General features: G+C 33.0%; 2 protein-coding genes and 1 non-coding gene across 3 annotated transcripts in view; 1 reads left to right on the forward strand and 2 right to left on the reverse strand.

The window, feature by feature from the left end:
- Window positions 1-6599: 6599 nt before the first annotated feature.
- Window positions 6600-8914, reverse strand: LOC107489117 (uncharacterized). The gene is made up of 2 exons (XM_016109884.3): window positions 8053-8914; window positions 6600-7155 (listed from the first exon to the last, which is right to left on the reverse strand). The coding sequence occupies exons 1-2, from the start codon at window positions 8622-8624 to the stop codon at window positions 6741-6743; spliced, it is 987 nt and encodes a 328-aa protein (XP_015965370.1). The 5' UTR covers window positions 8625-8914; the 3' UTR covers window positions 6600-6740.
- A 118-nt stretch (window positions 8915-9032) lies between these two features.
- TRNAG-GCC (transfer RNA glycine (anticodon GCC)) lies at window positions 9033-9103 on the forward strand. The gene has a single exon. It is a non-coding gene; the product is annotated as a tRNA-Gly (tRNA).
- A 740-nt stretch (window positions 9104-9843) lies between these two features.
- The window catches only part of LOC107489118 (uncharacterized), an 11308-nt gene continuing 4404 nt past the window's right edge, over window positions 9844-16747 (reverse strand). Inside the window, exons 3-5 of the mRNA XM_016109886.3 lie at window positions 11888-12556; window positions 10725-11013; window positions 9844-10359 (exon numbers count right to left, since the gene is read on the reverse strand). Coding sequence (XP_015965372.1) covers window positions 10325-10359; window positions 10725-11013; window positions 11888-12556 — 993 coding nt within the window. The 3' untranslated portion in view covers window positions 9844-10324. The remainder of the gene's footprint in view (window positions 10360-10724; window positions 11014-11887; window positions 12557-16747) is intronic.

Here is a 16747-nt window from a genome sequence, read left to right on the forward strand (position 1 = left end):
TTGAAGCTTGTCACAGCCATTCAATCCTTGAATCCTATTCGGAATACCACAGACAAGGTTTAGACCTTCCGGATTCTCAAGAGTGGCTGCCATCAATTCTAGCTTATACCATGAAGATTCTGATTAGGGAATCTAAGAGAATCTCATTCAATCTTATATAGAACGGAGGTGTTTGTCAGGCACACATTCATGGGTTGAGGAAGGTGATGAGTGTCACGGATCATCACCTTCTTCATAATTAAGCGCGAATGAACATCTTAGATAGGAACACACACATTTGAATGGAGGAATAGAAACACTTGCATTAATTCATCGAGACGATGCAGAGCTCCTCACCCCAACAATGGAGTTTAGAGACTCATGCCGTCAAAGTGTACAAAATTCAGATCTGAAAATGTCATGAGGTACAAGGTAATCCTCTAAAAGTTGTTTAAATAGTAAACTAGTAACCTAGGTTTACAGAAATTAAGTGAACTAAGATAATTGGTGCATAAATCCACTTATGGGGCCCACTTGGTGTGTAGTTTTTGGAGTTGAACGCCAGGTTGTGACGTGTTTTGGGCGTTGAACCCCAACTTGTAACCTGTTTCTGGCGCTGGATGCCAGACAACAGCATGATACTGGCGTTGAATGCCAGTTTATGTCGTCTATCTTCGCGCAAAGTATGAACTATTATATATTGATGAAAAGCCCTGGATGTCTACTTTCCAACGCCGTTGAGAGCGTGCCAATTGGACTCCTGTAGCTCTAGATAATCCATTTCGAGTGCAGGGAGGTCAGAATCTAACAGCATCAGCAGTCCTTTTTCAGCCTAAACCAGATTTTTGCGCAGCTCCCTCAATTTCGGCCAGAAATTACCTGAAATCACAGAAAAATACACAAACTCATAGTAAAGTCCAGAAATATGATTTTTGCTTAAAAACTAATACAATTCTATTAAAAACTAATTAAAACATACTAAAATCTACATGAAATTACCCCCAAAAAGCGTATAAAATATCCACTCATCAATAATCTATTCTCAAATAAACATCAATTATTGCATTTAGTGAGAAGAAAAATAAACAAGTATTTTATCAAACATTTGGAGTGCTTGAGAATTTGAAATAATTCAATTATGAGAAACTACAACTCATTAAACGTTGTTACATCAAATAGCAAAGTATTCAGAATATGAGAATGAAAAACAAATAAATGAATAAAAAAGAAAAGAGAAAGAGAACCAAAAACTAAAAATGAGTGGAAAGAAGAAGAGAGTGCAAAAATTGATAGAATGCTGACAGAGAGAGCAACAACATCATTGGCAGAGGAGATATGTTGACAGAAGACGTGCTTTCTCTCTTGATCTTAGAAGCTTAGGTCGTGACCAGAACGATCAAACGGTAGTGTGTGGGTGGCGGATTGAATGGAGATTCGTTTGCGGGATTCGCAGGTAGAGGTGGACTGAGCTGTAGTGAGAAATGGATATACATACATGGTGAAGCAAGGAGATGGAACAATGGTAAAATTCGATATGATAAGAAAGGTGCAATTTTGAACACATGGCAAAGGCAGAGAACCCTTATAGGTTATCTATGTTTCAATCATGGAGGGAGAGAATGGTTAGGGTTAACTTCCTGTGTCAATTTATCAGATTTTGCCGAGCACTTAAAAATCTCAGGTTGAACCGTCCCAATTCTTCTATTTCACAGCGATTTGGTGAACCGCCACAAATTATCGCCACAATCCTCCGTGTGTGGTGTAGTGAATGAGTAATACATCTTTACTTATATCATTATAGATGTATGCTTTAAAAACGGCTATGTATTTATTGAATAAGGTTCCTAGTAAGACAATTTCTAAAGTTCCTTGAGTTATGGACCGAAAAAAAACTTAGTTTAAGATATCTACATGTTTGGAGATGTCAAGCAGAAATAAGAGTTTATAATCCACAAGTAAAGAAACTGAATACAAGAACAATTAGTGGGTATTTATTGGTTATCCATAAAATCAAAAGGGTATATTTTATTATCCTACTCATAGTACAAGAATAGTTAAAACTAGCAATGCACGGTTCATTGAAAATGGTGAGACCAGTGGGAGTACAACTTCACAAAATGTGGAGATTAAAGAAGTAAGAATACAAGTTCCTTCAACTTATACTTATACTTCTAGAGATGTTATTCGACATGTTATTGAACCCAATAACAATCAATAGGAATAACACATTATTGATCCTGTTGTTGTTGGACTAAATAACAATCAAGAGAAACAAGAGCATATCAACCATGGTTAATGAGGAGCCGATAATAGAACAATCACAAGAAATAGCATTAAGAAGGTCTCAAAGAGAAAGAAGGTCGGTCATTTCTGGTAACTATGTGGTGTATTTACAAGAGTCAGAAAATGGCTTGAGTGTTGTTAATGATTAAGTTTCTTTCTTACAAGCCATTAATGGTGATAATGTTGATAAATGGTTAGACGCCATGAAAGATAAGCTTAAATCAATGGAATAAAATAAAGTACGGGACCTTGTGAAATTACCTAAATGATGCAAGAGAGTTGGGTGTAAATAGGTCTTTAAGATTAAGTGTGACTCTCATGGCAACCTTAAATGCTACAAGGTTCGTCTTGTTGCCAAAGATTTTACTCAAAAGGATGGCGTTGATTACAAAGAGACTTTCTCACCAGTTTCTAGAAAAGACTCTTTAAGAGTTATCTTAGTTTTATTGCTCATTATAATTTAGAGTTATACCAAATAAACGTAAAACCCATCTTTCTTAATGGGGATTTAGAGGAAGATAATTACATGGATCAACCAACGGGGTTTTTAGTTGAAGAAAAAGAACACATGGTGTGTAAACTTAAGAAATCACCATATGGACTTAAATAAGCATCTCACCAATGATTTATCAAATTTAATGATACCATTTTGTCCTTTGGATTTAAGAAAAATACCGTTCATCAGTGTATATACTTAAATGTCAATGGGATTAAATTCATTGTGTTAATTCTATATATTGATGATATTTTGCTTGAATCTAATTATCTTGGTCTATTAAGCGAGACTAAGAAATATCTCTCTCTAATAGCTTTGAAATGAAAGATATGGGTGAGACAAGTTATGTGATTAGAATAAAAATATTTTGAGATAAATCACAATGACTATTAGGATTATCTCAGAAATCATATATTAATAAAGGATTAAAGAGATTCAAAATGGCATAATGCTCGGCATCACCCGTTCCAATTTAAAAAGGGGGCAAATTTAGTCTCATGAAATGTCCAAATAACGATTTGGAATGGCAAACAGATGCAAGGAATTCCATATGCATCTGTTATTGAGAGTTTGATGTATGCTCAGACAAGACCAGACATCAGTTTTGCAGTTGGTATACTTGGTAGATACCACAGGATTGGATCATCGAAAAGCTGCAAAAAAAAGTTTTAAAGTATTTGCAAGGGACAAAAGAACACATGCTTATTTATAGGAGATCTGATCACCTTGAAGTGATTGGATATTCAGATTTAGATTTTGCCGGTTGCGTAGATACAAAAAAAAATCTACTTTTGGTTATTTGTATCTATTAGCTGGAGGAGTAAAATCATGGAAGAGTGCGAAGCAGTTAGTAATTTCTACTTCTACAGTGGAAGCTGAATTTGTGGCATGCTTTAAGGCCATGGTTCAAGTTAAGTGGTTGCGAAATTTCTTTTTATGGCTTGGAATTATTGACAGTATTGCTTGGCTGTTGAAAATTTATTGTGAAAACTCTGCAGCAGTCTTCTTTTCTAAAAATGACAAGTATTCCAAAGGTGCTAAGCATATGAAATTGAAATACTTTATCGTTAAAGAAGAAGTTCGGAAACAAAGAGTGTCAATAGAGCACATTAGCACCAATATTATGGTTGTTGATCCTTTGATCAAAGGGTTACCGTCCAAAACATTTACGAATCATGTTGAAAGGATGGTTATTATTATTGAGTGATACTACATGTACAAATCTTTTTGTAAGTCCAACTAAGTTAGTGCAAAGCCCAACGGTTAAAAAAAAAGCATGCATACGTCACTACTTTTTTTGCGCTTTTTACAATACACAAATTTTTGTTGGAGAGCACAAAAACTTATTGGTATAGCACACAAATTTTCGAAGCATAACACAAAATTTTGCACATAGCACACAAATCTTTGTACATAAGACAAATTTTTGCTGGGAATGTATTTTGTTAGTTGGGTGAGTCAATGTTCTGAGTATGTAGTCCTCCAAAAATTTCTATACTACACATAAAAAATTCCATCCTATGCAACAAGATTTTTGTGTTCAAGTATTGTGTATATTTCATTAGTTGACTGTCACATGTTTAGAAAATTTTTGTGCTGTATACTAAAATTTGCGTGCTGTGCACCAAAATTTATGTATTGTGCATCAAAATTTCTGTGCTCTAGTTTTCTAAACATTTATAAGAGAAGAAGAAATGAAGATGATGATAATGATAATAAAAAAGGAGGTGGAGGAAAAAAAAGAAGAAATTAAACAACAACAATAACATCAAGAAGATGAAGAAGAGCAGTGGTGATAGCAACGAGAATGACCGCAGTGACAACAGTGATGACGACAACAACATGAAAAAGAAAGAAGGAACGTAAGAAGAAGAAGAAGCAGCGATGATCGTGAAAGTAGAGAGAAGTGGCATGCGGATAGGTTTTTATTTTTAAACAACTTAGTTAAACTTGGTTACTCAAAAGACTTGGACACGTAGCATTTTTATTGAGTTGATAGGATCAATGTATGTTAAATAAAGTTTGTGTTATATGAACATTGACATTTTGAGCTCAAATGAATTAATGTTTCTATATTACCTTATTTTTCAATGTGTTGTATACATCATAGAATTAGAATAATCAGATATTGTCTTACAATGAAGACATTATTATTGGACTAATTAAGTTATATACTTTCTGATTATGACTCATGTTAAAAATGTGGCTAACTTTGTAGTACATAGAAGGGACTATGTCGATTAAATGACGTACAACTGTTATGACTCATGTTAGTTCTATTTTTATTATGATAAATTAAACTATGCATGTAATTGCTTAGAAATATGCATTATGATAAATGTATTTCTTAAACCATCAATTGAAATAATGACACATGAGATAAGTGAGAGAAGGTAAAAAATTATATTATATTATGTCTCGTGTGTGATGTGTCTTATTTTATTGGTTTAATAAATATTTAATTAAATAATAAAATAAAGAAAGTTGTATAGTTACTTAAAAATGTAACTAACCTTATGAAAGTTGATTTTTATAAAAAGAAAATCAAAATCAGTCTTCTCTTTCTATCAATGAAATCTTTCTTCTTCATTCACCATCAATAACGTAATTGAAGAAAGAATTAAGAAAAATCTTTCTTCTTCATTCACCATCAATAACATAATTGAAGAAAGAATTAAGAAGACAAAGGAATAGATAAAGTAAATTCTTTCTAATACTATTATCATCGTAGATCAAGGTTAGTAACTCTTCTCATTTTTTTTTGTGATAATCATGAATTTCAAAATTCTTTGTTATATGAATGATAATTTTATGACGTACACTAGAAATTTTATATTGAGTTTACGACACAATCATGTCGCATATGCATGAATCATATATACTTTACACTTGCAGGAACATAAACAACCTCCAAAATTGGCAATCGTGATGGAGATTCTAAGCAAAAATGAAAGAATTTGGCACACTCCTTTCTTGAGATATATATTAATGTGGTGATTTTATGAGAGAACAGATACTTGAATGCCAAAAATAACAGAAGTATTGTTCCACTAGGCATGGCTACTACTTACTACATAAGATCAAGTGAAGTCAAAATAACCTATTATAGATTACATCCGAGCTTGGGACCATGTATATATAAGTCTCTTAATAATATGTTAAGCATATAAGGAAAGTGAAAATCTGCACCTTAAAAAAGCTACTGAGAGAAAGAAACACTCTCCTAGATACAACATCAAGTATTCCATACTACGTGATGTGAGACTTTGGACACAATCACACAACACAATACCTAAGTCACAAACATAATATTTTCTACGGTTTTCTTAGTAATCCTCTTCTTTTATCCAGATTCAGAACGGGTAAGTAAAACTGTGCAATGAAGTTTAACATGGTCAGAGTAAGGGGTTCAATTACTTGAGATTTTGAAATACTGGAACCAAAAAAGCGAAAATAAAGTGGAGGTTCTTGTTCATTAACATCACATACATATCATATAGGATAAATAGATAGAGAATTGGTATTCAGAAATTTGAGTTCATGGGACAATCACTGACATGAAAATTAGATCAAAGGATATTTATCAAAGGCAAAATAGACTTAGATAGCATAAACCAATCAAGGAGTTCTGACTACCACAACAACCACCCAAGAGGTCAAAAGTCAAAACTCTTTTGTGTTAGCATATCATTGATTATAACAAAGAAAATTTAAAAATTTTTGAAGTCAATTTTAATCTCAATCAATTTTCCCTCCACAAATAAAGGATACATCCGGTAATCTTACCTAAAAACCAAGACTTTAAAGACATCAGGAGAAAGGTTGGTTGCAGATAGCACTGTTTAATATTGATTTTGAAAATTATTGAACTAGTAGGCTCTGTTATGCAAATATACATTCACAAAAATACTAGAGGAAAAGAGTGTATAACAAAACACTCAACAACTCTCTGTGTTGATAGAGGAAGATAAAATATTTCATTTCAATTTGAAGGGCTCAAACCTTTTCTGAGATTTCTGAGGACACTCCACATGAATGTGGAAACAAGGAAAAGGATGATACCGGTAACAATCGCATACTTCAGACCAAGGTTCATTAGCAAATTTACCAGAAGCCCTGCAAAGACAACGCCGAAGAAATTCGCAGATACACCAGACCAAAATGGCATATCAAGGATGGATGCTATGATGGCTCCGGACCATGCTCCTGTTCCAGGAAAAGGAACTGCTACAAACAGCATTAGACCAAGCCACTTAAACTCCTGGACTGGACCGGCTTTCTCTTTGGCATTCTCAAACAGCATGTCAAGGAATCGTGAAGCGGTAGAGCTCCTCGCAGCGAGGAATGATGCAAATTTTTTAAGGTAGAGTATGATGAACGGCACAGGGACCATGTTCCTACATCAATGGCAATAAAGCTTGTTCAGTAAACAATGTAGGTACTCCCAGCATTACCAAAAGTCAGTCTTTTTTACCTTTGACATAAGAAAAACATTTCATTCATAGAAATAGCCAAACAACACTTACAGAGCAGAGATAACTTAGATCTAAATCTAAAGAACAAGATGAGATATGTTCTATGTTGAACTATAAACTGAGAGTGAGTCAAAGTAAGTTACGGCAACAGGTATTGACTATTGCGGCAGCATATCCTAAACTCCCAAACCCATGTTTTGACTATTAAAATCTTCTCTAGAAGAATAAAATAAAATTACCAGAGACAATATACACTCAATATAACTGTTCAACATGAGGGTGCAAACACCTCTTGTATCAGAATCAATATCACACTAAAGCGAACAATACACATTCATTCAAGAAATACCAATGAGAAATTCCAGAATGGCGAGTTAAATTTAACAATGGCTACAGGTTGAAGAAGACTGAGAAAAAAGGAAAGAAAGAAAAAAAAAAAGATGAGTGATGTAAATGTGATTGTGTATTCTGATTCTCAGTCAATGAGTGTAGTTATAGAGATGGATTATATAGAGCTAAGAATAGCTTACTCAACGAATGACTCACACTAACTACCAATAACTGTCATAACAAAACTCTTAACAATTCCTAACTAACACTCCTATTGTTATCCTTTTAACAAGTAATAGCAAATAAGTTGCATAAGTGGAGGAAAATTCATGAATATCTCGAATCACAATTCATCCAAACAACCATGACAAATTCTAGAAAGCTTACAAGGGTTACATAATAGGAGTGAATCTCAAGAATATCTAATAGTTCAGTCACTATGGCGCCGCAATGCAGAAATTATATAATCTCATGAAAAAAAGGACTAACCCAAGAATGGACAAAAGCGTTAAAGTGAAAGGGCTGAGATTCATCCAGTAACCAACAGGAATAGCCCCACGAAGCTCAAGAACAGGAAGAGTGGCAAGTGTGAACACAACAACCCCATCAGGCAAACCCAATTTCCTCAACCAATTTGCAACCTTTAACCCAAAGCCAGAAGCTTTAATGGAGTCAGAAGCAGCAGCAACAGCAGCATTAGCATCTTTTGAAAAAGAAAACCAAGCCAGTGAGGCAGAAGCCCAAAACAGAACCAGCAAAGCGAATTTCATTGGCTTATCCTCAAAATGCAGAAACTTTTCAATTTTATCATTGGTATCATCCCCATCATCATCTTCCTCCGAAGAAAAAGCACAACCACCCCTTTGGAGCAAGGAAGAAGGAACAGCCGCAAGAGGGGTTCTAACATGAAAAGAAGGTTCAAGGTTCGTACGAGTGTGAGGAAGGAATTGTTTTCCATGTAAGATGAAGGAACGGGCATTGTAAAGTGAAATCCTTTGATAGGGCTTTCTTAAACATAATGGGAAGGTAGATGATGCTAGTGCCAAAGCTGAGGCAGCCATTGAAGACCGATACAAAGATGATGAAGGGTTTTATTGTTTATATGAGATAGGAGAAAGAACAACACTAGAACTAGAGCAGAAACTTGATCATCACATTCTGTGAGTTTTCTCTTTTCTGGGTTAATGCTTAATAGTAACTAACACTCACTATTTACTACCAGTGTGCAAGTGAAATTGCAAAAGTTTTAAGCTTTGAGGGGAACGAAATGATGATAAGATTAAAGCAAGGGAGTAATCTTGGTTCGCTCTTCTCAAATTGTCATTAGTAGAAAAAGGTTTGGAGGAAGATAAGGAGAAGAAGGAGTTAACGAGGTTACAAGGGGACAGTGACACAAAAACGGAGCACTTAACGAGGTTGTACTCTTTTGTAACAAATATTTACCTTTTGTCTTTTATAAATTTCCAAAAGCACCAGTGGTCTAGTGGTAGAATAGTACCCTGCCACGGTACAGACCCGGGTTCGATTCCCGGCTGGTGCAAACCAACTTTCCTTTTTAGCCTTTACACTGCGGCTAATAATTCAAAGTCGGTTAAATCTTGTAACTTATATCAACAAAACTCTCTTGTTGCATATATAATTGGAATCATTTCAACACAATATGGGTGTGTATTCTAAATTCGATCTTGGTCTACGGATATTAGCTAATAAAGTTTTTGTCTTCATTGCATAAAACTAGTTTCTAGAGAGAGTAATACATAAAAAGAGAAATTGAAATTTGCGAACCTTTTCAAGGGAGGATTGTTTCTGCGCAAACACAATTTCATTTCTTGTAATCCAAATCCGGCACAAAAGGAAAACATTAAAATTCAATCTCTTTTCCATATCAACTTCTCCTGGAAAGCTTTCATCAAACTCAACCCACCATTGACGAACTCTTAGTGAGTTTGCGGTCGAACCCTTTCGACCCAAGCCAACATTATTCATGTGATCTCTTTTAGATTGTATCAACTCATCCTCCAGCCAACTGGATTCGGTGCAATCCCATATATGATTGATATAATTATTGATTTCCTAGTAGTGAATTCAAATTGCATTGAGCTCCGTGTAATTTAATAATGCTGTAATGATAGGATCCAAATTCGTTATGATAATATGGAGAAATCATTACATACTCTTAAAAGACACAAATTTATTATTTGTATTCACTTGGTGTTGGATCATTTTAATTAATTTTTAATTCTTGTAGAGTCTACAAATCATAATCAAATATTTATGATATAAAAAGAAGAGCATCCGCAATTCCGCAGGATATAACAAACTTACTTAATTCATTCTCCTTTTTCACCAAAGTCTGCCTCTAATTTCTGACAAAACTTATATTTACATGCCTTATGAGTTATGACCACTGCCTAGAGAAAAATCACGAATCACCAAAAAAATAATTAAAAAATACAACCTTCAAGCAATACAAAATCCTGAATCCAAATGAAGATCATGCTTATACTTAAATCTAAACCTAATGAAAATAGAGAAGTTTCAAACAAAATCCACCATCAGAATCCCCGATGACCCGTTGGATGCCATTGATGAATTGATATTGCAGTAATGATGATCTGTTTCATTGCCTACAATAATTTCAATCCTCAGCTTCCAAAGGGCCTTGATGAATTTTGCTTCATAAATGCAATGATCAGTATATACATACGGATAATATAGGCCTTGATGTGCTGCAATAATAATAATAATAATCATAGGCTTCTCAAATTAAACCTTGTGCCTCAAAGTCTCTTGCCACTGAAAAAACAAACACAAAAGAAAGCAAATGTTAAGCTAAGGTAAACAAAATATATGGAACAAAAGGTATTCTAATGTGCAATGCAAGCATGAAGCATCCAAGCTAGTATAAGCTTGACATGCAAATTCAGTTAATTATATGTTTGGGAAAGCTAGGGATGCAAAAAATAAGAAAATAATTCATTCATAGTTGCCAATCATTCCTGATACGCATGATAGGTTGGAAAACAGAACAGAACAACAAATGAGTTGGAAAGCATGTTGATGAAAATGGTCGAATGGATCAATTAGGCATGCAGAATTCAAGATTAAACATGAAGAAAGAAAAGAGATAGTCAAAGAAGAAATTGAAGATACATATATACCTTGTGAATAAGGAAGAACAAGGACAACTTGCATGGTGACATTGTTTGGAGGAAGCTGCAAGCGAAGAGGATATAGTTTTCCATTCAATGGACTCCTATTACACACAATGATACCCTCTAGACCTGTCTCTTCCTCAAACTTACGAGTTAATTCTTCAACTCCATTACCCTTGAAATTCAAGGAATACCCTGCACCTTCATCAGTTACTTCTCCATTGTCTTCAGCAACATGGTAGTATATGGTTCTACCTTCCACCTTGGGTGACGACCCGCCACTCATATTACTCCACTGATCAAAAACCAAACATGAATGTTAGCAAAAACCGGAAGCAATACAATCAAACAAATTCTTATAACTAGCTAGCTAGGTACCATTTATATCAAAATGCATAATTTTCGTGATTGTTCTTCATCTTGATGTAATAATAATTTATGCGTGGAGACATCTATATATAATTTAGAATATAGTGTTTCGATCCCACTAGAAACTAACTAGGAATGAGCTAATTAGGAGCCAATTAGTTGAAAAATAAATTTATTATAAAAAAAAACCTCTATTACTTTAATTTTTTTATTTCAAAATTAAAAATAAAAGAGAATTGATTGATTTAGTTATATCCCTATTTGATTTCCTAAATTTTTTTATAATTTTATTATCTAATTTGAAACAATCATGCTAAGTATATATTAAAAATAAGTTATTCTTATAGAATACACATTAAAAAATAAATTAAATAAAATATATAATAAATATATAATAACTAATTTGATAATCGAATTTTAATACATAAATAGTATTTTTAATAAGAAATAATACTTGAAATGCGTGTTTCCAAAGTAAAATTCACAACTTTTAAGTACTTGACGCATCTATTATTACATAAAAAAATAATAACAAACAAGAAATAATGTAATTTTTTAATATAAATATATATAAAAAGTAAATAAAAAATTCATATATACGGTATTACGGAATAAAAAATGACTAACCATTAGACACAAAATTAAGCTTAGAAATAACTTTTTCCATATAAAAATCTTATATAACTCATACACAAAGCAAAGACTTCTCTCATGATTTAATAACTTTTCACAAAAATGAAATAAAATTTAACCAATTCCAACAAAAAAAGATTTTGCAAGTTGAAACTTAAAACTCATACCTGCCTCAAGAAGCTTCCAGACTTGGCGTGCTTACGAGATGACGGGGCGTTGCTCATTCCAAACCTCTCATCAAGATTCTCCTCCTCCTCCTCCGCCCTCGGCAACGGCGGAGCAGAAGGCTGCTTGAGATTCTCCAGCACCGCCGCCATCTCTTCATTCTTCTGAGTCGTCGGAGAGTGACGAACATGAATCTCCACCACATCAACATCCCAAAGAACCCAATCCTGCGTGGCCGTCCTATGCGGAATATCATGAGTCACGGAGTTCCTCCACGGAGGAACACCACCATTTGCCCTCAAAAAGTTCCCATAGCGCGTCTTCAGCTTCACGCGCCCACCGTCCTTAACCGGTTCCCATTCAACTGAAGAGTCCAATCTGGAAGGTAGCGTCTGGAGAACCTTCCTCCCCGTCATGCCAAGGAGGAACGGGTTTGTTGAGGCGGTTAGGTACTTTCCGTAACAGCTTTTGAGGCGGATTATGTTGTCGTAACTGTCCACGTACTCTACGTGCCACCTGGCACTCTTGGAGGCACCGTTGCGGTCCTGCGTAACGGTTTCCTCGTCGTCCTCCGCTATGAGGTACTTGTCATGGTGGCTGCGGAGGCGCACCGCCTTTGCGTGCCGGAAGAAATCCATGCCGTTTCGGAATTTGTTGTTTGAGGTCGTTTTCTGCATGTTTGTGTTGCCGCAGTTAATACTTAATATATATTGTTGTTGAAACTAAAGGAAAATAAGTAAGTAGTAATGAGTTTGTTCTTGTTTTCTTTTGCTGTGAATGAAGTGAAAGGTCTTTTTTGTGGTTTTGGAGGTGAGAAAAGAATGATGAGTTGCTTTAAAATGGCAACTGGTGTGAGTATTTATGGGTTGCAAAACACGATGATGTGGCACTAATAATAAGATGATGAATTTATTGATCTTGACTATTTAGTTATTATTATTTAAAAATATAAATTAAAAAGATGTTAATAAAATATTAGATTAATAATTAAAAGTAATGATAAAAAATAAATTTTATTATTTTTAGATATTTTTCTAATAATAATGAAATATTTGGTATTGTAGATTTAACATACATTAATTAATTAATCTGTCAAAGATTCATTAAAATAATTTTTAATGTAAATATAATTTTAAAATAGTAATGAATATTTTGTTCATAATTTTTATTTTAACAAAATTATTTTAATTTATTTTATGCTTAATTTATTTAAACGAAATAAAATATAATAAAATACCGATTAAAACTGTAATTCAATGAAGATGTGAACCATTTTATTAATTTTTTATTTTAACAAAAGTGACTAGTTCATGGCTCATTCTTTGTGAAATTATTAATTTTTTAAATAATGTTAAAGTGAATATTTAAGCTATTTATTTGTGTTTAATAATTCTTAATAGGCAGTCAAACTATTCATAAAATGAAATATTTATTAAACAACAAAAAATATTTATTTATTGGATTTAATTGCTAAAGTTATAAAATATACTTAAATTTTACGTTGTGATTAAAAATATGGATTTAAATTTTATGAATAATTTTAGTATAAATGTTCTTTAACATGTATTATCAGTTATCACATAAAAATTAACTACCAACTAATTTAAAAATCTAAGACAACATTTTAATTGAATAACTTAAGTAATCAAGATATAACATTTAAACTCTTACATTACTATCCATTTGGGTGCACATGTGGTGAAATAAAGAAACAGTCATAGGTGGCAACTGAAAGACACGGTTGGGTCATACACGTGCAGATCGGGTATTTCCATCTTCCTTCATTCATTCAATTCAAGTTCCGTGTGGTGCGACGCAATATTATCCTCACAAGGCTTGGCACAGTATACCGTTTCATTCTTATTCCGAATTCTAGAGAGAAAGGTGTGCTACTTTTTCTTTTCCCTTAAATGTTGGTTTAATTCGTATTAAATAAAATAATATAAATATAAGTATAAATGGAAATAAAGCTAGGACTTAGGACAAGGTTGTTCATTCATTTGTAGCGGTAGGGATTGGAGACACTCTTGATCAGGCAGAATTAGGAAAAATGACTTTCTCAGCCTAAACATTTATAATTTTATATGGAGTTGCTTTGGATCTAGTTAAAAACCTCTTTCAGGAAATCATTAGGTATAGCTGGAAGCCAGATACCATACTTAACTTTAAGTCTATATATGAATTTTAATATGATTATGATAGGATAGCTATGGTGATTATATAAGTATGGTTAAAATTAAAGTTACATTTTTTTTATATATTTTGATAATATTTTTTAAATAATATTTTTTTAAAAAACACTGTTTAATAATAAAAAAACATTATTTTAGTTTTAATAATAATAATTCATTTTTAAAATACTATGGTAAATATAGTTACTGAAACATCTGACACTAATAATTACTTCTATAAATCAAGTTAATGCGAAATTTCTAATATAGTAAAATTAATTTTATTTTATTTTGAATGACAAATTCATTTATAAGAGTGAGTTCATCAATTGAGTTTTTATTGGGTGAAACTAAATTTGAAAAACTTAATCTAATTCCAACATAACCCATACTGCCATATATATGATAGGTACGTATTTTAACAGAAACCAATTCAGTGGAGCCCAAACCAACTCATATATATTTATTATTATTTAATTAGGCCCCATGACCCCAAAAAAGTGCAAGATAGGATTGGTGAGTCAGCCCAATTCAATAAACGGTCAATCTTGGATATCCTGTACTATAATGGTATCCACTATCCAATGAACCAAAACAAATTAAAGTGCTGTTTTTGTCGCTGTCTGGCGTATTTGATAATCCCAAAGAAGGAAACCTAGAAGGAGGGAGAATTAAAATGGTATGCCAGTGGCAACTTATGGTATGGCTTATGGTTGCTTCTAGGGTATAGCCGCAACTAAAAAATTAAGGAAAAGGGATAAAGAAAGAGACATATGACTAATGAAAGACCAACACAAGAACGGATCGGAAGGAAGACAAAGAAACAACAATAATACTTGAGGCAGAAGCTATGGACATTTTTCTCATGACTATTAATTAATGCATTGGAAACCATGAGACTAACGTTTGCATGCCATGTCCTCTGATAAACACAAATGGACAATCTTGCACCAAATTTTTCTTTCTAGAGAGAACATACAATTTCTGATATTTTATTTATCCACATTTTATTTTATTTTATTCTAATATACATAGGATAGATAGTACTGATCAACACTTTGTACACTCCGAAAGCCAACCCTTATCCCATTTTGTTTCTTTCTATTGATTCCATTTCTTATAGCATGTATTACCAATAGTTATGCATAAATTATAAAAACATTTAATTTAAATACACATCTATATATCCTTTCTAGTTGGTCCAAAAATAATATTTATGATCAAATTTTATAAATAATATGATTAAATTAGATTTACATTTATAATTAAAATATAAATAAAATTACAAAAATATAATAATTGTTCATTTTTGGTTTTCAGTAAAAATTTAATTATGTTGTTGTGAAAATTTTAATTATTTTATTATAAAAAATTTCATTATTTTAATGGTTTTGAATATTTTATTGAAAAATGTGTAAAAAACAACACATAAATATTTTATAATAGAAACAAAAAAATAAAATCAGAAACCATAGTAAACAAGTTGTAAGATTTGTTTGAGTGAATTTCTAAGAAAATTTCTTTTTAAAATTATTCTTTTAAAATTTTATAAAAGTAAAATTAATTTTATGTTTAAATATCTCATACAAAAAAAATTTTTTATTTGTCAATAATATTTATTTTGTTAAATTTTTTTTTTTTATCAACTTAACGACATCCAAACATCCATGCAATCATAAGTCTTAACCCGTTTTGACGCGTGAATACGCTCAAATCCTTATATGAATTCACAAGAAAACGCCTCTTTAAAAGTTTCGGCCATAGCTGTATACAGAAATCAGAATTGGTCAAGGTCCTAGCGTCCTCACTTTTAATATTTTTCATCTACCAAAATTGACATGTTGACGTAGACCTATAATAACTTGACAAGTATATACGCGTAGGACATAGTACTTATACTCTCCTAAGTATTCCATACTAATCGAACTGTTCTTTCCTTTAATTTAATCCGTTTTATAAGAAATTCAAATGCCTTATAGAAAAGATCGAAGAAATGGGCTGCAATACCATAAGTGTGTTTAATTTTTTTGTTTACTACTTCAAAATCATAATCTAGTTTCCCTAACAAAAGTATACTTCCTTTTAATCCTTCTTATTAAGATCAAATATCAAATTAAAGTTGGTGCTGCCGAAAATAAAAGCGTAATAATATATAGTATGTAGAATTAACAATAAGCTTAAAAGAAAATATTATTATTAGAAAGAAAATTAAACGACCCCCTACTTTCGTGTTGCCATCTTAATGGTAGTGCGTCTGTTAGTTTATTAAAGAGTTTGAAAACATTTCGCGTGTGTATGTGTGAATTGTCTTGTAACTCCGCCTATGTTACACTTGCGGTACATAGCCGGTCCCAAGCCCGGATAAAGGAGGAGGGTTGTGTTAGATCTTCGGCAACCAACGTAAAAATATAGCCGAACCCTCCATGACATGAATCAAAGACATTATTGCGCTAAAGCTAGGTCGTTACCCGGAAGTAACGCGCCGTATGGCTCGAGTACGGTGTCAAAGCAAGAGCCGCTGCATCGGTGCCCGGATGTAGTGTTAAATGAGCAAGGGTTCTCGCGTTTTCGTGAACGAACGAGGGTAAATAAGCTAGTTCACAAAGGAAAAGGTAAGGGTCGAAGTGACAAAAGGTTGAGATTTGGGACATGGAACATAGGCACTCTAACAGGAAAGTCCATGGAGGTGGT

The sequence above is a fragment of the Arachis duranensis genome, chromosome 5 (assembly GCF_000817695.3).
Source record: "Arachis duranensis cultivar V14167 chromosome 5, aradu.V14167.gnm2.J7QH, whole genome shotgun sequence".
Lineage (NCBI taxonomy): Eukaryota > Viridiplantae > Streptophyta > Magnoliopsida > Fabales > Fabaceae > Arachis > Arachis duranensis.

What these genes read in the sequence shown, in the direction of transcription:
- LOC107489117 (XM_016109884.3), bottom strand. Translation starts at nt 8,624, where the DNA reads ATGGCTGCCTCAGCTTTGGCACTAGCATCATCTACCTTCCCATTATGT. An exon ending in ACGCTTTTGTCCATTCTTGG is followed by an intron (nt 7,156 to 8,052) that starts GTTAGTCCTTTT and finishes CCATTGATGTAG; the next exon opens with GAACATGGTCCCTGTGCCGT.